Raw genomic sequence first — 20756 nt, 5'->3', positions numbered from 1 at the left:
CATCCTCACCTCCCATTATTTCCCTGTCCCTCCAGTTGTCAACATTTCCCAAACCTCTTCATTCACACCCACGTTTCCAGTCCCCCTCCATCTCTCACCAGTTTGTCTTCCCCTACCCCTTAAACATCTCCATCTCCTTGTCATCCTCCTCCATCTCCCATCTCCTCATCCCTCCTCTTCATCCATCTTTCCTTCCCTCCTTGTCCTCCACCACCTACCATCTCTTCGTCTCCTCTCATCTCTCCTCTCATCTTCCTCTACTGTCCATCACTTTGCCAACCTCCATCCTCCTCCAGCTCCTGCTCTCCCCAGTTCCCCAGCACCTCCCACTGTGTGCCTGTTCTTCCTCCTCTCCCAGTTCCCACCTGCCTGGTTCTCCTCATCCTCCTCCAACCTCCTGTTTCCTCTTTTCATCATCCTTCACTTTTCATCTCCTGTAGCTCTTTGTCCTCTTCTGCTATCTCCTATACCTTCTTCATCCTCCATCTCCCACCTCTTCTTCCTCCACCTCAGTCTCCCCGTCCCTCCTGCCAACCTCCCCCTTCCATCATTCCCCATCCCTTCCCACGCACTTTCAGCTCTTGCCGTTGCCTTCCTCCTCACGCCTGACCTCCAGCCAGCTCACCATCCCTGGCTGTCACTCACCTCCCAGTTTCAATGTTTCTCCTCACATTACAGAATCACAGAGCTGTAGGGGTTGGAAGGGACCTCCAGAGATCACCAACCCCCCACCAAAGCAGTTCCCTACAGCAGGCTGCCCAGGGAGGCACCCAGCCGGGCCGTGAATATCTCCAGAGAAGGAGACCCCCCAGCCTCCCTGGGCAGCCTGTCCCAGTGCTCCGGCACCCTCACCATGAAGAAATTCTTTGACATGTTGGTGCAGAGCTGCCTGGGCTCCATTTTGTGGTCATTGCTCCTTGTCCTGTGCCCACAGCCCACTGAGAAGAGGTCGGCCAAATCCCTCTGTCTCCCAGTCTTAAGGGTATTTATACACATTGAGATCCCCTCTCAGTCCTCTTCTCCAGGCTGACCAGCCCCAGGTCTCAGCCTCTCCTCACAGGGGAGCTGCTCCAGGCCCCGTATCATCTTTGTGGCTCTCCACTGGCCTCTTTCCAGCAGATCCCTGTCTTTTCTGTACATTCTTCCACCTCTCCCCATCTCCCCATCCCTCATTCTCCACGTGTCCCGCCTACCTCATGGGTTCCCCTCCACCTCTTCCTGACCCCCAGCCATCCTCATTTACCTCACCCTTCCCTTCCTTGCCATCCTTTCATTCTCCTTCACCTCCCAGCTCCATCCTGACCTCCCCTCTACTCCCAGCCTGACCTCTTGCCTCCTCTCCTCTGTTCTTCCAGCACTTATTCCCAGCCCATCTGGCCCCTGCTGTTACTGCCTATTTCTCCTCCTTCCCGTGCCTTGCATCCCATCCCTTACCAGCCCAGGAAAGCCACCCCCAGCACAGCCACCCCTGCAAGCAGGAAGGGCCCCTACCGCCGGGGATGGGGTGTGGGGCTGGCGGATGGAGAACCAGCCTCCCACCCCATCCCCGCTGCTCGAGGCGTTTTCGTAGCAGAGGTAAGGGCCCAGCCTGCAGGGTGGGAGATCCCTGGGGCTGGTGCAGGTGGAACTGGTCACTGGTGTCCTGATTCAGCATCAGCAATAACCCTTTGGAACCAGGGAGCTCCTGAAGCACACCCATCTGCAGGAGATTTCTCCAAGCAGTGAAGGGTTTCCAAGAGGGGCAAGACATGGCTTTGAGTGCCGTGCTTGGGATGCTGCAGGACACGAGGAACCATCCTGGCCACTTGCAGCTGCTCTGTGGTGCTCAGGCAGGACCACTCCATGCTTCTCCAGCAGGACCACCCCATGCTGCTCAGAGCCACCCCCGGCTGCGTGAGCAGGACCCCTCCGTGCTCTTCATGCAGGACCATCCCATGGCTGCTTGAGCAGGACCATCCCCTGTAGCTCAGGCAGGACCTTCCCATGTTGCTCAAGCAATTCCACCCCACGTAGCTTGAGCAGGACCACTCCGGGCTACTCAAGCAGGACCATCCCACGTTGTTTGAGCACCATGAGCCAAGCCAAAGTGGCTTCCTGAAAGACTTCCAGCTCCCAGGCCAGTGAGGTACCCCTGAGATGACCCCTCAGACCCCACAGCCAGGAACCCTCGCATCTCCTCCTTTTCCTTCCCTCGGACTGGGCCGTGCAGGGACATGGCCTTTCCCTTCCAGCCTCCTTACGGCTGCACCAGGGCAAGGGGCTGCTGGCGCTGCTGCCACGGGGAGGACAAACCTCTCCTCCATCCCGTGGGAGCCCCAGACCTGGAGGGACCTTCACGGAGGGCCCTCTCAGAGCATCCTACAGCACTGACGCACAAGGGCCAGCCAGCCACAGACCTTGCCTTGCAACATTGGAGGCTCCCAGCCATGCCACAGGGATGCCACGTCCCACGTGCTGTGTCCTCCTGGGACACGGGCAGGGACGGGGCAGCCAGCGTCCTGGGGTGGGGGTGACATCTGTAGAGCGTTCCCGTCCAAATGCCTTCCTGGCTGGTGAGTTTGTGGGAGGGTGGAGGGAGTTTGCTACCTGTGTTAGAAACTAGCTGAACTTAACGTGTCTCCCCAAGCTGGATTTCTTATTCCAACCGTTCAAACTGTTGTATATTGTACTGGGATTTTTACATTGAATTATTGTAGAAAACAAAACAAAACAAAAAAAACTAAACCAAGTCTGTTAAAAATAAACATTAAAAAAATCTCTATGAAAAAAAAAAAAAAAAAAAAAAAGAAAGAAAGAAAAGCTGCCTCCAAGTTATCTTCTCACTGCTGTGTTGAGCAGCAGCGTACCTCCGGCGCTGCCTCTCCTGTTCCCTCTGCTGCTTGGCCCCTGCCTGCCGCACCCCTGGGGACACCGACCACACTGCAGACACAGCTCCCGTGGCTTTGTAAGGTCCCGGGCGATGAAGGGCACAGTCCCCACCTCACAGTGTTGGCCTGACCCTGCGGAGACCCTGAACCCCAGGTGCATGGTGGCACGGGGGGAGTTCACCGGTGCCCACACGCAGGCAGGGCACAGCTGAAGCCGTGGTGAGCAATGCCTGGAGCCTGGTTTTGGGGTCCAGAGGACGTCGCTGCTGCCTGTCCCCAATCTCCCATGGGTGCCGGGAGGCTGCAGTGCCACGGGGAAGGGCTGTGGAGGATGTCGTGCAACAGAGGGCCCTGCTGCTGCTTCAGGGACCGCAGCATCCCCACCCGGGTGCCCCAGGACACACAGAGCCCCGCTGTGCTCCCTGCCTTCCTCTGCAGCCCCACGTGGCTGCCATGAATTCATGCCTGGAGGCTGCATCGCTGGCACCGTGGGCCACACGTTGCCAGCGTGGCAGAGCCACCTCACTGCCACTGCAGAGCCTGCAGTGCTGGCACCGAGGGTCTCGTGCCCGTGCCACCACGGCCCCTGCAGGGCTGGCAGCTCAGCAGCAGAGGGCACGCCGCTGCCGCCTGCCCGCGCTGCCTGCGCTCCTGCTGCCAAGCCAAGCAGGAGCTCGCAGAGGTCGCTCACGCCCAAGCTCAGCTGTCCCTGCAGCCCAATGCACGGGGAAAAAAAAAAAAAAAAAAAAAAGGTGGTTGCATTTATGACCGGGCAAGGACACTCTCTGGAGTTCTGGGACACCAATTCTGGGACAGCTGGCCTTCTGGGGAAAGCAGCTATTAAACCCCAACCTCTCTAGCGTGCTGCTGATTGAGGCACTGTCTCTCCTGAGCCTGGTTTCATTTTCTCTTTACCCCTGGCCTCTGCCGAATCCCTCACCAACACTGCCCCATCTTCCAGATGGAAAATAGCAGCAGGCGGCAGCGCCCAAGTAAACAAACAAGCTGCTGTGAGAGGGGAGAGCATCTTTATAAGGTTAATTGGCCCCATCTAGGAGACAGACTGACATTGTCCTTTGGCTCGATCACTCATAAAGCTCAGGCGAACAGCAGTAATGCATCTCCTGGGTTGGATTTATAACCATGATTGCATTATTAGCTCATCTACATGCAAAATGATTATGAATATATTGTGTGTGCTCTGCAGAGGCTAAATTACCAGGTTCTGATATTCATCAGCTTCCCTTTGAAGCTTGAAACAGGCTGAAACTCAGCAGTCTGTCTCCCTGTGACAGCAGAGGCAGGAATGGGATGGCTCAGGCCTGATCCTGCCCAGCTGGGCCCATTTTTGCTCCCCAGACCAGCAGCAGGAGGGGGCTGCTGAGCCCAAGGGCTGCAGCCGTGCCCAGAGCCGCAGCGGTATCGAGCAGCTCCATTTACAAACAAAGGCACTGATAACTCCCAGCAGGACCGACAGCCTGTTATCGCGGAGCTGATTAAAATTTCCTCTTGCAGCCAATGCAGAGGAGTTAGCTCTGTGGCAAAATGTGCACGCTCCAGCCTTTAACCCCACTACAGCGATGTGCCGAGCCCTTCAGCTCCAGGGACTGGCATTGCTTGAACCAGGTGGCACCATCGAGTGACACGGTGGCATCCGTGCATGCAGCAGCTGGGAGGGGGATGCAAACAAGACGGAGCGAGGGGAGAAGGGGAGCGCTGGTGGCACAGCCCCAGGGCTGTCACGGAGTGGCGTGGTCCCTTTCCTCCTGTCCCAGATCCAGGCTGGCCTGGCCAGCAGCTTTGGGACAAGCGGACAGCAAGCAGGAGAGAAGGGTGGCGACCTCGGTGCTGCTCAGACACCTCAGTGCTTCCCTGGGTCGCTGTCTCCACGGCTGAGAGCTGCTCCCTTTCTGCTGCGCTGCATCCTGCACACCCACGTTTTGGCGAAGAAGACAAAACATCCAGCTGCAGAAGAGACCCTCTCATGGTTTTTGCTCAGAGCTGGTCCCAAAAGGAGCTGATCCCCAGAACACTCCAGAGCTGACCCAAACCATCCCTTTGCAGATCTCACACTCAGCGGAGCCTCACCCCGAGCACAGGGCACCCAGTCGTGCACTCCTGCAGGAGGACCACAACACAGCAGCCCTGCGACGTGCCTCAGCAGGGTCCTCGTGGTGGCAGAGGGGGTAAGGAACATGAGGAGCCCCTTTTGGTGTATCAGCAGCGGGCACTCAACACATTACGGGGTTTTAACTGCTGCTAGCTGACATGCATTTATCAGCAAGCAGATTTTGGAGTGACAGGGAGCTTGGATGAAGCAAGGAGGATGACGGGTGGAGGGCGGAGAATGCTGCTTGTTTCGTGTTACCCCATATCTGATATGCTCGGTTGTTTGCAAGAATGAGGATGTGTGTGCCACCCATTTCTGGGTAATAAGACGAGCAAGAAGGGCAACCCCACAATCCTGGCTGGAGCCACCCGGGTCAGGCACCCAGCTGTTCTCCTGAAGCACGCTTTTGTCCCAGTTAACACAAGTTCCCCATGCAGAGATGCTTCCCATGCACTGCTTCATACAGGAGGCCTCATTTTCTGTTATTCCAGCTTCTCTTTTCCCCCTCCAGGATCTCTAGGACTGAGGTTCTGCATGTCAGGGACCGTGGAGGAAAGTGTCCCACAGCCACCACTGAGCTGTGGTGGGAGCTGCACACAGAGGCTGCTGGCAGAGCACCCCTGCAGACCGTGCGAGCAAGGCACCATGTAACATTGATGTGTCTTATTTATGAGCTTTTTTTCCTTTACAGGAAGAGGAAGTGAAGGGCCCGAAGCGAAGCTGATTTCCTGGGGTTTCCTGGTGAGTCAGGAGCAGAGCTGGGAGCCGAGCTCCGAGCACGCCCTGCAGTTCCCGGCCCCACCAAGCTCCAGGGCAGGAGCCCAGCTGGATGCAAGCTGCTCTGGGGCAGAGGGAGCTGGAGCAGCAAAGTATGGTCATGCAGCAAGAAATCACTGCAGGGAGGCCAGGACATGTCCATATTTTGGCCATGGACCATTGAAATGAAAGTTTGGGAAGGGTCATGTCTATGCCATGGCGCTGTCCAGACAACAGTGTGGTTCACAGCCTTGTGCACAGGCATTTGGAGGATTATTGGGCTCCTGCAAGACAGCATGGGAAAATGTGCCCAGGAGGCTATTCTCAGTTTTCCTCCTTGCAGGTGGTTTGTGAGAAGCGATTGCTCCCCGTCAGGCAGCTTCTTGGCCACAGCTGCAGCACAGCAACTCCTCCAGCCGTGGCAGCCCATGCCGGGCAATGCTGGATGGAGGACAGCTGGGGCACGGCGCTGCCCGGCCTCAGGGCTCTGTATGTCCTGCCCACAGCAGGCAGCAGTTCCTTATGAGAAATCATGCTGTCACGGAGCCTGGTGGAGCATTTCAGCTGGGCAAATAAACCTGCAAAGCGTTTCTTCCTGCAGTGTCAGGGCACCTGGAGGTTCGTTAGGGAACCACCAAGCCCTGCCTGTAAATGCAAGACTGAGGCTGCTAATACTGAGGGCTGGCAGTTCATAATGGCAAGTGTTTGGTGTGAGGTGGCTTCTGAAGGACTTTGGAAGTGTCGGGCTAAGTGTAAGTGGGGTACACTGGCCCTCTTTGCAGGACAGGACCAGTGCACTTTCCAGCTGGAGCAGCTGAACAATGTGTGATGTGTACCCCAGAGCTCCCAGGGCTGTGCCTGGCCCACAACTCCATGAGGTGTCATAACTCCCATAGCTCCTAAAACACACGTGCCAGGGTGCCCAGGTTGCAGGGATGAATTTAATTTTTCTCCAGAAACATATTTTTGTAATAGGGAGCTCGGAGGAAACAACAGTGCTGGCTGGTGGGGCAGACACCTCGCAGAGGTTGGCTGTATCTGTGTCACACCTGCCTGTGCAGGGAGCCTGGGCTGGGAAGCTGTGGGTTTGTGTTCCTGTAGCATACAGCAACACAATACTCCCAGGGAGTGCATAAAACATGGAAAACAGCACGGATCCCAGAATAGGCTGGAGCTAATCGCTGACAGGAATGTGTGCCAAGTTTGAGATTCTGGATTTTTATCTTCTCAGTGCTCCTGGCCCCCAGCCCAAACTACCACAGAAATTGCCCATGTCTCCGGAGGGAATGGCTCCACAGACACGGTGGAGCTGTCTCGGAGGGATGGTATTCCTCACTGCAGAAGGGACCTTCAAGGTTTCAGCAGCCTGCCCCGGCAATGTAATCAGGACATCCCAGCTCAAGGCAGAAAATATTAAGGACTGAGCTGAGAATGGGTCCACTGAGGTAGGAACCAGCTCCAATCCCTCAGAGCAGAGAATCGGACTGGTTCCTCAGGGTCCAACCTTCTGCCCCAGCATGGGCTGCTCAGGGGCTTGTCCTCTGAGTGCTTTTGAGGTAGCTGGAGGAGGATTTGGGGTGGGTGAAGGAGGATTTGGGGTGGGTGAAGAGGGTTCTCAGCCATAGCACCCTGTGCCTGGCAAGGGGAGACCCGGCCCTGAGGGGACACGGCTCGTGGGGACACTGCTGATGGCAGAGATGGCGCTGAGGGGGCAGCACTGCTAACGGGGGGGACACTGATGGTGTGGGGGGACAGCAGTGACAGGGGGACACGGCTGGCTGGATGGGCTCCACTGACGGGAAGACATGGCTGACGGGGGGACATAGAGGCTGACGGGGACATAGCTGCTGACGGGGACACAGCTCATGACAGGGGCACACGGCTGACAGGACCCCACCAAGCCGGCTGCCGGCGACCGCACTCTGCCCACACCGGCCCGGGGGCTGCGGGCGGGCGCTGAGGGGCGGTGCGGGGCGGTCCCCGCCGCCGTCCCCGTCCCCGTCCCCGTCCCCGGTCCCCGCCCCCGGCTCCGCGCCGCTTTGAAGCGGGCTCGGCGGCGCCCTCCCGCTCAGAGCCGGCGGCGCCCGCCATGGTGCAGCCCGAGGAGCAGGCCCGGCTCTACCCGCCGCGGCCCGAGCTGCTGCCGGCGGCTCACGTCCCCTCGCTGCCCCACTACGAGCGCCTCTACCAGCGCTCCGTGGAGGAGCCGCAGGGTGAGGGGACGGGGACGGGCCCCGGGGGGCTGCGGCCTCGCTGAGGGGGGAGCGGGAGGGGGCGGCCGCGCCGCGGTCCGGTTGTTTTTAACATCGGGCTCCCGGTGCCGTTGCAGAGTTCTGGGGCGACATCGCCAAGGAGTTCTACTGGAAGCGCCAGCACCCGGGGCCCTTCCTCAAGTACAACTTCGATGTGACCAAGGGGAAGATCTTCATCGAGTGGATGAAGGGGGCGACGACCAACATCTGCTACAACCTCCTGGATAGGAATGTCGGCGAGAAGAAGCTCGGCGACAAGGTTGCTTTTTACTGGTAAATTCCTCTTTTTATTATGATGTGGGACGTGTGTGAGCATAACGCAGGAGCGTGCAACCGGTGTGGATTGCTGTCGAGGTGAATTAAAGCATGATAAAACCCGAGAGGCTTTAATCTCGGCACAGGTACAGCAGGTGTTTGCAGGGGGCTGTGTGGCCGAGCTGCGCTGCCCAGCACGGGGTGGTGGTGCCGGGGGGTCCCGGCTGTCCTGGGCTGTCCCTGCTGCGAGCCACCGGGTGCGCTCCTGGCAGGTGTCACAATGCCCCTGGGGAGTGGGAAGAAACAGGATGAGGAACAGCCAACATCCACAGTCAGAAAGCAAATTAAGCCTGTTGCTGTGTTCTGTGGGTCTGGCAAGCTTCCATTCCTGTGGCAGAAAGGCACTTTCCCAAACCTGCTGTATCGATTCCTTGCACTCGAGCACATGTGATGTTGTGATGCTGTCCGAAAGGCTGGCTTTTCAGACCTTACCTTCAGGAAGAAAAGTTAACTTCCAGCCTTATCTGAATGTGCTTGTATTTTTTTCTACCCCCTAGAGTAGTTCATAGTTTGAAAAGCTCTGCGGAGCTGAATTTTTCATGTTGATATCAAATAAGCTTCTCTAGTGATATGTGAGATCTAGAGCCACTGCTCCACTGCAGGACGAGCTCAGCTGGCATCACAGCTGTGCCTCCAGGTTGAGAGCAGTGCCTTGCCCACCCCTGTTTGGCTGCTCCCTCCAATTAGCATGTGTTTACTCTGCATCTGTGTTCCCCTGACTGCGCGGGGCAGTGCAGAATCAAAATGAAGCATATACAGCTTGTTAGGATGCAGTAATTTGGGTTAATCTGAGTCCCTTCAGAGGGGCTGCTGTGGAAGTCTTATCCTCGCTAAAGCAAAAAGCACCAGGTGCTGTAACAGTGATCAGCGGGCCTTCTCGAAGTAATTGGGTGCAGCTGAAGAGTCGTCCCCACGGTGTGTGGCTGTTACCTTCAGGTGATTTGTGGCTACTCTACTGCAAAAAGAAACATGCTCATAAAGTGTTGTTGTGGCTGCATTTGTGAAACTGGGTTTGTGAAATCTGTTTCTATCCATCCAACCGCTGCTTCAGCGAAAGAAAATTGCACTTACTGCCCAGCAAGTAATCATAGTGATGACAGTACACAGGTGAAATGGTGGGAAGTATTTACTTCCCTGCTAGTCAAACACATGTGCCAGCTCACTCAGCTGTAAAAATGACTTCAACTTCTGAATGAAAACGCCTTTGTAAACTCATTCTGGTAAAGGTGTGGCAGCAAACAGCACCATTTGGCAGGCTCCTGGGCAGCCAGAGCATCCTTCTTCTTGCACATAAATCTCCTTGTGGCAGTTAGGCAGCAGCCTACAGCTCTAATTTTGTCTTAGTGAAGGCTTTTCTTGTTAGCTTTCCTGGCAGCCTTAGCAGGGTGTTTGGTGCTGAGCAATACTTGCAGTGCCACTGGTGGGTGTCAGTTGTGGTGTTTACAATGCTAAAAACGAGTCTGTCTTCATCCGCAGCAGGCAGTTTTCCATGATAATTTTGGGATAAGCTCTGGGGTCTGACACGAATGACTGATTCTGAGGCTGGTGCTGGGGTGTCTGGGGCTGCCAGCTGTGGAGGTAATAGTGCAAGGGGTGGAAGAGGCACGCTGAGCATGATGTGTGCAGCGCTGACCTGCAGGCTTGTGGTGTAAGGAGCAGGGCTAAGGGTTGTTAACTGTAAAATCAGTCTCCTGGGAACATGCACATGGCTCTCTGGACACACGTTTTCATCTTCAGTAACAAAATATACTTGTTGTCATCTTGTGCTTCCACATTTTGCCTTTAAAAACTGTTGAATGAGACTGGCTTTCTAAAAACACTTGAGACTTGTCAGACTGGTTGAAAGGTCAGAAGAGGAATGAGAGCCTCTGCAAGCCAAAGAGGTTTCCTAGGACAAAGTTGGGTTTTTGAAGTGCCTCGGCCACCTCCTTGCTTCTAAGGATGTCTGTAGAGCTGGGTAGGAGAAGGGGCTGAGATGACCCTGAGGTATCCCTGACTGCCCCAGCTGTATGAGAGCTTTGAAAAGATGCGAGGCCGTGGTCTTTGCTTTCAGAGAGAAAGCAGGAGCATGAATGGCATTTCCAGGCATGGCTGAGTGTGTCTGAGGAGAAATGTGTCCTGACAGAGGTTAGAGCAGCTCGCTGTGGCCGTGCTAAGTTTGGCACGGGCTGGAAGGAGCTGGCAGCTCATCCCCATGGGCTCTCACCAAGCCGCTTTGAAGGCTCCTGTACCCCTGCCAGTCCCAGAGGGCACAGCTCAGCCCTGCTTGGAGGATCTAAGCCCAGGGATGTGCGTTGGCCACCAGGCTCTTGGAGCAGCACCATCATCAGGTTCACTGGCGAGCTGTGTGGCTCAGGCGTGGGGCTGCTCTGGCACAGAGGACGATCTGTGAGATTGCTTCATGCTCTGGGACTTGTACGTAGGTGTCTCTGCTGTGGTATCACCCCTGGGTGCAGTTCGGGCTGCTGAGTTAAAATGTCCGCCCTGAGCTGTAGGAGATGGTGTTTCTCTGCCCGTTTCGCTGCGCTATCTCCTGCTGCTTGTGAACGTTACCCGTATTTCTGCCCATGCTGCTTTTGATTCCTCTTTCTGCTTGGTATTGCTGACGTGGTCTAAAAAGAAACCGGAGAGCCAGGAAAAGTTTCTGCTAAAGTGCTGGCCTGAAAAGTGATATCTCCTTCATCGTTGTGTGGGAAGTCTGAAGGCAATAAGGCTGCAGGTACTTGGGTACTTACCTGCCCTGGCACTCGGGGGCACTGCACGGCCAGCTGGGACGGGGCATCTGTACTGGGCTCAGGGCAGTGCATGGACAAACCCTCATGTCTGTGAAACGCCTGTTAATGATCTAGAGTAAATGTCTGCCTGGTGAGGCTGTGGAGGTAAAAATATAACCAGGTGGGAATTCAAGAAGCCAAGCACCCATTACAGAGCTCTGCCACAGTCCCGCTAATTATGCTCTGGGGTGCAGAGGTACGTAGGGGAAGCACGCTGTGTGTGTGACCTGGGCACGGCTGAAGCACCCATTGCTGAGCTCTGTTTCCCAAACCAGGCAGCCCAGCTGCAGCCCTGGTGGGACAAGGGGGCGGGAGATGGAGCTCAGCGTGCTGCTTTTTGTCTCCCCGTTGCCTTGGTGCATGGGGTGCTTAGCGGGGTGCTGGCTTCTGCCAGCTTTGGAAGAATGAAAGTTTTTTCCTTCCTTGTGTTTCTGTATGGAGTAATGCATTTAGAAAGGAGAAGCAAAGGGTAGCGAAGGCAGCCAGAGCTCACTGCAGCTTTATTTAAAGGAGAGAATAACTGCTAATTGATCCCAGTCTGGGTCTTGAGCAAACATAACATGCAAGGATAAAATGAAGCTGTTTTTCTAAATGTAGAGAAGGATTCAGGGGGTTGTAGTCATGAGACTTCTTCCAATAAATCTTTCTGTAAGAAATAAACTTGGATAATGGTTTTAAGTAAAATGAAATCAACTGGAAAGCAAAACACTACTCCCTGGTGGTTTTTTTTATTTTATTTTTTTTTTTTTTAGGAAACTGGAAATAGTTTTGTGGGTTTTTTTTGGCAGCAGCCTTCCCGAGAGGACACAGGTTGTCCTCTGTAGCTCAGTGCTCAGCTGAAGCTGAATGCCTGTGCGGTGTGAGCGTGCTGCTGGGGCCCGGTGGGACGATGTCGCCCCTGCTGTGCCCTTGGTCTGGTGGCTGTTAGCAGAGGGGCAGCTCACGGAGTGCTTGATTCTGGGGTGAGCAGTCTCTGAGCCAAAAACAAAGCCAGATGCTGCTGTACTGCAGTTGCATTTCTGCACAGATCTGGATCTCTTCTGCTTGCAGGAATGAGCTTGCCTTAAACTGCTGGGTTTGTGGGTTTGTTTTGTTTTTCTTTTCTTCCTTCAGATAACTTCACAGGTGTCCGTGTTCCATTACTGCCACGCACACGGTTGCAGTGACTGAGGATGGTGGCTGTTAACACCAAGGGGTTCAGAGGTGCTTAATCATAGCCAGCTTCTACACCATGCTCTCAGCTCTCTACTCCCACTGGCCTCAGGACATCCGAAAGTCTGTGCCAAACTGACTTTTCTTTGGTAACTTCCTGGATGATTTGTCATACTTGAGTGACACAGCCTCTTTCAACACTCTCCTGGTAGTGAAAGCACGTCCTTGAATCACACAGCTTGTTTGAAGTGGGGAAAAAAAAAAATATATATATATAATCAAATCAGCCCTGGGAAAGCTGTGTTTGCTGCCACACACCTCCAGGCGTGTGCCTGCACGCTGCTGAGAGCAGTCAAAGGGTGGCTACCACCAAACTGCTGCACCCAGTGCTGCTGTCCCCCTGCTGCTGCACAGGGTTCCAGGCAGGTGCTGCAGTAGCACGGGCCGTTTTTGGGGATGTTTCTGTGTGTTTGGGTGTTACCCAGGCCCTGCACGGCTCCCTCCTGCTGGAGGGAATGCTCGCTGGGGAAGGGGTGACCCTACTGGCAGAGCAGAGGGGCCTTTGGGGGCACATCCTTGGGGCTGTGGTCTCCCTGCTGTGTGTGCTGAGAGCAGCGTGATGGATCTGGGGTCTTGGCAGATCTTAAATATCGTGGGAGCATCACTGGGCAGGCGGGTTAGGTGCCCCAGAGGGAGGTAATAACACGCACCGAGTGTACTCCTGCTCTGAGAAGCACACATCTGTGTGCTCCAAGGGCAGCGACAGCCCAGGCTTTCCACCCCAGCAAGCAGAGCTGCCTGCTGGTGGGTCCCGTGGCACCTCTGGGCATGGCAGGGGTGTTACAGAACTCTGCAGCAGCTGCACCGGAGCCCTTGGGATCAAGGGTGCTCATCCTTCCACCAGGACACCTCTGCTCTGTGGGGTGGGGGCTGTGGGGAGCGGCAGCAGGAGCCTGGCGTTAAAGGAAGGAGGTCAGATGCCTCCAGGTGTCGAGGAGGGGATGGGTTTTCCTGATTTCTTTGGGATCCTTCCTGTCCCTGCACTGGGACAGGCACAGGGTGTGGTTAGTGCCGTGGCAGCTGTGCTGAGAGATGCTGAGAGATGGAGGTGCCTTGGGGCAGCCTCCTGAGACCTGCACAAGGGGTTGGCCCGAGGGGTGCAAAACACTGTTGGGGGTGTGGGGCTTGTTTCTGGGGGCTGTGTGTTTGTGCTGAGATCTGGCATCAGCCAGCTTGCTGCTCATGCCCTGAGGTGGCTGTGCCCTGAGCAGTTCTGTTGATGGCTCGTGCTTACTGTGTTGTGTCCTACATCCTCTTTGCTTCTGGTGAAGTCTGAGGCAGTTTCCGCCTAAGAGAGCGTGCCAAAGGATGAGCTGAGTGTGTGAGAACAGCAAAATGCCTTCCTTGGGCTGCTGCTGTCCCTTCCAGCCCCAGGAGCGATGCTCAGGCTGTGCCCTCCTGGGTGCCGCGGGTCAGTGCCGGAGCCCCGCGCTCCCAGCCTGCAGGCACAGCAGGGCTGCTCCCTTCTGAGGGCAGGCTTGTCAAGCTTTGCTTCCTCGTCCCCACCAGGTGCACGAGGAAGCAAATCCCAAGCCCCGTTCTCCCTCTGCAGAGCCGTGTCCCCCTCGGGATGTGCACTGGGACGTGCTCTCAGCCCGTGCTGCTCCTGCCGGGAGGTCTCAGGCTGCTGGCAGCGGTGTGGGGGCACAGCAATGCCCGAGGACTTCTCGGGCTGCAGCAGCAGCTGGCGAGGCCCAGGCTGGCAGAATGGGGCTTTTTCTCCCCTTTTAACAAAAGGGAGCCTGTGCATAGCATGGATGTGATTGTTCTGGGGCTGAGCTGCGAGGAGCGGGGCTGTACGAGCATCTCCTGCTTGGGAGCACGGGCTGGAGGCAATGCTGAGCAGGGCGGCTGGCTTTTGGGCTGTCCGAGCTGCTGTAGCTGCTGCTGACAGGGCTGCAGTCCGTGTCCGTGCCAAAGTGAAGGAATAGCCAGGAAGCATTTGACAGAGAAACGAGCTGGGTGTCAGGGCGTGCCCAGGATTAGGGGGGCTGCAGGAACCTGCCTGGAGCTGCGGGGCTGCTGCCGGGGCTCTGCCCGGTGCAGGGGAGCAGCGGGGTGAGCTGCCCCGTGTCCCCGCGGGTCGGGGTGAGCTCCCTGTGCTGCTGTGAGGACGGGGGCTGCGTGCTGCCCTGCTGGGGCTCGCTGCGGTGAGGGTGTGGACAGAGCCGTCAGTGAGGTTTCCTGCGAGATATTAATCAAGAGGCTCATTTAGCCACGGGTAGAAGGAAGGCTGCCTAATCAAGCTGGTTTAGCCGTGCTCTTTGCTTCCTCTCTCCGGATCTCAGCAGGTTCCCCAGGTACTGCTCTCCACCCTGGCCAGGCTCACGCCCCCCGGCACCTCCTGCTGCTGAGATGAAGGCTGGGGCCTGGCTCTGCCCGGTGGGCGCTGGGGCTTCCCCTAACGGGGTCCTGCCCATGGGGCTGCGAGCGTCCCACTGCTCACGGTGCTGTGGTGTGAGACCTGCGGCTGCTTCTGTCCTGCTAGCTGGTATCTTGCTCTCGTGCTCATCTTTGGACCAACAGGGTCTGGCTGTAGCTCAGCACAAGGCGCTCAGTAATTCTGGAGCTGTTCCTTGTACCTCTGCCCTAATGCTGCTCGCACCCTTCCCAAAGCCAGCTCTCTGCACGCTCCTGGGTGTGTGGTTGCCCAATAACTACCCGGGGAAGTACAGGAGCTCCTGGATTTTCTCCCAGCCTGTGCAGCACACATCTTGCAGCTCTGGCAGACGTTGCAGGCACCTGGGTGTTTCTAGAATAGTTTGCTCCCCGCTGGGGGGACGCTGCGGTTACGCAAGGGCTGCTGTGAGTGTTGGCAGGGGCTGACACTGCAGGTGGAGAAATGGAGTTCACGGACAGGGGATGCTGACCTCCCGTACAGACCGAGGGCACGCTCCTTTGCAGGGAAGATCAGAGCCTTCAGTTTGCTCACTGGACTGGAAAACCTGATTATTTTGGCTGCGTGGCCGGTTTGTGTGTTCTCCTCCAGCACCGCCACGTGAAAGGCAGAGGCGCAGGCAAGGAACGAGGCTGGAAGCGGGTGAGGCTTGCTCAGAGTGGGGGCACTTAGAGCACACAGAGTGCTCGGGCTTTGCAAGGAGCAGTGCAGGCAGGTTTTTCATGGGGAGCTGTGTTTGTTGTGCCTGCTGGGCTTGCTGTGCGGCTGCAGCACTCATTTACCCCTGCACTGAGGAAGTCTCTCGGCTCCCAGCAGCACAAGGAGCTGACATCCCCCCGTTCAGTCCCGTGCCAGAGCTGTCACACCGTGCTGGGGCAGGCTCTCAGTCTCCCTTTGCATTTCTGCACGCCGTTTGGAGGTGTCAGCGCGTGGTGTGGGACCAAGTCAGGAGCCCCGGCAGTTCCCTGCGGGGTCAGAGCCCGTCCTGCTGGCAGGGGAATCCCATGGGGAGATCGGCCCCTTCCTGGTTGCCTTTTTGTGTCCGCATACCTGGTGGCTCAGCCCTCCTGGTGCCACTGCCCAGCCCTGGGGGATTTTTGTGCCACAGGGTGAGGGGGCAGGCGGGCAGGTGACATCTGCCCGTCACCTGCAGGGGTTTGAGGCACGACCCCCTGAACCTGACTGAAGGCATGACCCCTTATCGTGGGCTCAGTGGATGTCCTCTGAGCCCCACTGAAACCCGTTTCCTTGGCCTTCAGTGTTTCTGTGTCTGGAGAATCCAGCAGTGCTCGCCCAGAGCTGCACCACTCCCCCAGCGGGGCGCTCCCCAGCCTGTAGGTGAGTTTTCTTACCCCAGCTTCACCCAGGACACGTTTCGTAGCCTGGCTGCAAACTGTTTAAACAAGGCATCAGCTGCGCCGTGCTGGAAATAAGCTCCCCTCCTGTTGGGCTGGTAAAAATAGTCCGTGCTCCTCTGACAATATTCCTTATGGTAAACGTCCAAAATGTTTCCTGCCGTGTCCCTCTAGCTGGCTGTGCTGCAGCACGTGGGGCTGGCGCTGGCTGAGGTCGGCCAAGCTCTGACCTTGCCCAGGAGCTCTGCCACCCTGCGATCCCCGGGCATGTTGTTCTGGGGGTAAATGGAGCTGGCCCGAAATAAAATGGGCAATAAGCAATCGCTTTTTTCTTCACTGGCTGTCTTTGTGCTGCCAAATGCTTCAAGGACTGAATTAGGATTAGCGTGTATTCTCCTTCCACGATGGTTACTGAAGAAAAGCAGGGAGCAAGCCAAGCTGCAGGGCAGGAGGGCTCCCCTCGCTGCTCACCCTGCTCCCATCAGCACAGGAGGACTGCTGGCACCACCGGGATGGGTCTGGGGGGGCTGTCAGCTCTGTCTTGTTTGAGCAAACGTGCCAAGGCAGCAGAAGATCCTCCTTGAACAGGGTCTGAGCGGCTCTGGCAGTGCTGAAAACGTGCCTGGAGCGTCAGGTGGGAGCAGGAGCAGCGCAAGCCCTGTCTGTTGGCTTTCCTCACCTGCTGCTGTTGGCTGGCTGACAGCAACAGTGCTGTTATGTTAGCTGGGGGGGGCTCCTTCAGAGCTGTCCGAGCAGCCTGCTGAAAGGGGCTTGGAGCGGATTTGGGAAATCTGCACAGCCAGGTGGATGAGGGGAAGAAGCGTGGGGAGTTGTGTCCACCTCGGGCTGCAGGCATGGCTCAGGGCACAGCGAGGCGAGCGGTGTTTGGACTGCAAAAATAAATATTATTTCTTTAGATGCCTCTGGTGCCTGTTCAGCTCCTGAGAGGCTGCGAGGAGCCGAGAATGTCCCCAATGCGAGGGAAGGACAGCAAGATGGATTGGGTTTTGCTGTGGGACACTAGCAACCTCGCAGGGTGCTGGGTGTTTCCATTCCAGGCTGCTCCCATCCTGCTGCTTCCAGAGGCCAGCAGCGGGCCCATTCCCTGACCAGAAGGCACCAGAGGGCCGGTGGTGGCCCAGGGTCCCTCTGGAAACGAGCTCCTTTGTGCTGCTTTGGCACAGCACCTGGGCACTGTGTGCTGGCCCTGTCGGTGTCTCTGCAGCAGGAGGAACCTGCTCTCCGGGGCTGGGTGCTCAGCTTCCAGCTGAAAGGCTTGGCTCGGGGACAGATCTGGCAGTGGGGTTTTTGTGGATCCTACCTGTGTGTATGGGGGCGCTGGGGTGGAAAATCATAGGGTTTCTGAGTTAACTGCATGGACCTGAGAAGTGGTGGTGTGAAGTGGGTGTGTTTTTCCTTTTCCCCAGGATTTGTTGCCGGGTTTGCCTCGCAGCCTCCTCGTGAAGCGCTGCCAAGTGCTCTTGGAGAGGCCGAGAGCCCCTCGCCCGCTCCCTCCCAGGCCACGCTCTGTCGTTACACAACTTCTTCTTTCTCAGTCCGTGCCGTGACGCAACAGGAGCTGTGTGGCTGCAGGGAATGCGGAGGCTGAGCTTTCTGGCAAACCTCTGGTAGAAACCTTCAGCCTTCCCAGAACTGGGCTGGGTATTTCCTGCCGTGCACCACCACCGAGGTGGCTGATAGGGGCAGTGAGCATGGCTGGGGTGGGCAATCTGCCCCGCTCGTAGGAAACGTTGTCACGAGTGCTTTGTGCAAACCTGCTCGAGCTCCACAGCTTCGTCTTGGAGTGCAGAGCCCTGCTGGAAACACTTCTGCTTGGAGCCGTGTGTTCAGGAGCATTTCCATGTTGAATGACCCCTGTGCCAGCGAATGCCTCCTCCTTTTTCCAGCGAAGCTGTCTCATTCTGAGTGCTCCCACAGCCTCCCCAGGCCTCCACTTCAGCCTGGGCTGCTCTTGCAAGCAGTGAGACTTGAACGGCTTCTGCTCCTCCTGCACCACGTGGGGTGAGCAAGGCTGGGTGCGGGGCGAGAAACCGCCTCTCCTTTAGCCTCGGGGGCTCTTTGAAGCCTCCGGGCCGTCCAGATCCTCCCGCAGGACGCTGCTTCCCGGGCCAGATGGCACGGGGGAGGCTGCGAGCAGGTGAGAGCCCCGCTGGCCGCACGCAGCCCACACGTGTCAGCGCCAGCTCCAAGGTCCCGGAGCCCCGGCTGCCCACGCGGTGTGCACGTGAGCCCAGACGCTCCCCAGACAGCAGGGGCTCGGCCTGACCGAGCTGTGCCTGGCATTTCGGCGGCTCTAATTCTGGAGCTGGGGGAGCCGAGGGCTGGCTGGCTGCCCCCTCGCACGTGAGGTGGTGCAGGGAGAGCTCCGGCCTGCTGCTATCCCTGCTCTGGGGCCGGGCTGCCGGCCGGGGAGGAGCTGGGAGGCTGCGTCCCCTCGTGCACCAGCTGGGTCCCTCGCTCAGGAGGGGTTTGGGGCTCTGACCGTGCTCCGGTTTGGAGTGACCTTCACCCTCTGCCTGTGTCCGCTCTGCAGGAAGCTTTCTGCGGGTCTCTGAGCGAGTTCTCCCATCGCACTGCATCGCTGGGAAGGGTCCTCTGCTCCCCCACCACCTCCTCCAAGCTGGAACCCCTGTTTCCTGGAGGGTGCTCTCTGCTAGCCGAGATGCAGAGCCTCTCCCCTGCACTAAGCAGAACTGCTCCAGGAGCTGCTGCAACCTCTCTGCTTGCCGAATGACCCCTGCTGGCCTGGAGGTGGCTTGCTTTGCTCTGGAAACACCTGCGGGGTCCCCAAGGCACTGGTTGCTGCAGGAGCATCCCCAGAGCACTTCCTCTGCATCACCCACCCCCTCCTGGTTCTCCCCCTTTGCCCAGCAGCCCTTAAGGGGAGGTGAGAGGAGCTCTTCCTGCCTCCTTGGGACTCCTCCTTGCTGCTGCCACCTCCTTGCTGGGTTGCACCTGGAGCCAAGCCATGCCCCAAACCCCGCTGTCCTCAGGGGCTGGCAGTCCTGGTGATTTGGGACCCCTCTGCTTGTGAGCTTGGGTCCGTGCTTGTGTTTGAGAGCAACACGGTCACAGAAGCTTAAGGAAGGGACAAAACCATCTTCAGCCCCTTTGGCCCTCAGGGGGAGTGTTTGCAGGGGCTGGGTAGGCTCTGGCGTTGTGCCCCGCTTTGTTTGCAGTGGTTTGTATGATTTTAGTTTATTTTTTTCTCCTTCCCCTGTCTGGTTTGGACTGACACCCTGCGGATCTGCAGGTGTTCTGGCAGATCTTGAGGACGCCTAACTCTTCAGTTGCCCAGCTTCCATCGCTTTCTCCTGTGCGCCAGCTTCTCCTGGTGGTGTTATAACCCCTGCAAACCGCAATTATCATCAGCAATTACCTCGAAAACCATAATTTCCACTGATGCAACCTGCGCTTCCTGCTGTTCCACACAAACGCTGCGTCAGCGTTGCACAAGGGGGCTGCGTTCAAACAGGTTATGCAAATAATTGTTACTTAGAAATCTGATGAAAGAGAAACCAAAGAGCGTTGGCTTAGCGTTGGCTCAGCTCCCCTCGACCCGCTCGGGTGCTCCCTTGGCCGTGGAGCTGTAGCAGGCCAAGAAGTCCCCACCCCAGCTGGATCCGTGTGGTTAGGGCAGAGCAGAGCTGGAAAAAATCCTCTAGTCAGTCCCGGTGCTCGAGGGAGTGCCGAACGCCTTAACCTGCTGTGCTGCAGATGCCAGACGTGGATCTGAGCACCCACGTGGCACGGGGTGTGTAAAACAGGGGCTTGTGCAGTGCTGGGAACCCAGCTGCGTCCCTGCTGTGGTCCAGGAGACCTTGTGGCACTGCGATCCCTTAGGTGTGGGGTTTGGTTTGCGGGAGACAAGAAACCTGTTTGGTTTAGACTGGGTTTTGCCGGGTGTTTCACCCAGCGGCGTGTCTGGGGGTTGCAAATTGCTCTGTTCTCAGAGGCAGGCTGGCTGCTAGCTCCAACATCACACACCGGCAGTGGCGGCGGTGCCTCCGTCATGTTTTCAGCAGCAATGCTTAAAAAAAGACGAACCTGGGGACTTGTGCTGCTCAGAGGTGAGCGCTCCGGACATGTTTGCGTGCTGTTTATCTTTCAGTTAATTTTGGACAAGCGAGTCTGTGTGGGATGCTCAGCACTGATGGGTTTTGCTTTTACCTGCTGGGCACCAGAGGGAAGATGCTCACCGAGCTTTGCTTCCAGGAGCCCGCAAGCTCCCTTCTGACGCACGCAGCACTTCGTAGCGTGCGAGTGGGCACTCCTTGAAGTGCCCCATCCAAAATGCTTAATTGTGGTGGCTTTTGTGCCAGAGAAGCGGGCAGAACAATCCCGGAGTGCTCTTGCAGCCCGCTGAGTGTAGCTGTGGGCACTGCAAGCTATTTTCAGACCTAGGGAGGCTCGAAACAATCGCTTGCTCCTGAGAGCTTGGCGAGGTCCCCGGGAGGTGCGCTGGCAGCGGGTGTCCCCTGCAGAAGCGCGGCCGTGGCTCCCCATAAGGGGGGGGTTGCCCTGATCTGAACACATCATCCCAAAGCCTGAGGCTTCCCCCTCCTCGTGCTGGTGGAGCTGTTCTGCCGTCACGAGGACGAAGCACAGGGAGGACTCTGAGAAGCCCTCTGAGAACCCTTGCAGAAGTTGCGCTCCCTCCCCACGTCCCTCTGGCCGTGCCCTGTGGGTGCTGGCG

The 20756-nt window shown here is 57.2% G+C and overlaps 1 protein-coding gene across 2 annotated transcripts in view; it reads left to right on the top strand.

The window, feature by feature from the left end:
* Positions 1–7771: 7771 nt before the first annotated feature.
* The window catches only part of ACSS2 (acyl-CoA synthetase short chain family member 2), a 31243-nt gene continuing 18258 nt past the window's right edge, over positions 7772–20756 (top strand). For both annotated transcript variants that reach the window (XM_084296880.1, XM_084296879.1), the window contains exons 1-2: positions 7772–7946; positions 8063–8258. In XM_084296880.1, coding sequence (XP_084153006.1) covers positions 7823–7946; positions 8063–8258 — 320 coding nt within the window. In that variant the 5' untranslated portion in view covers positions 7772–7822. The remainder of the gene's footprint in view (positions 7947–8062; positions 8259–20756) is intronic.

This window comes from Netta rufina (genome assembly GCF_964035555.1).
Source record: "Netta rufina genome assembly, chromosome: 16".
Taxonomy (NCBI): domain Eukaryota; kingdom Metazoa; phylum Chordata; class Aves; order Anseriformes; family Anatidae; genus Netta; species Netta rufina.
This window is presented reverse-complemented; position numbering and strand designations above follow the sequence as displayed.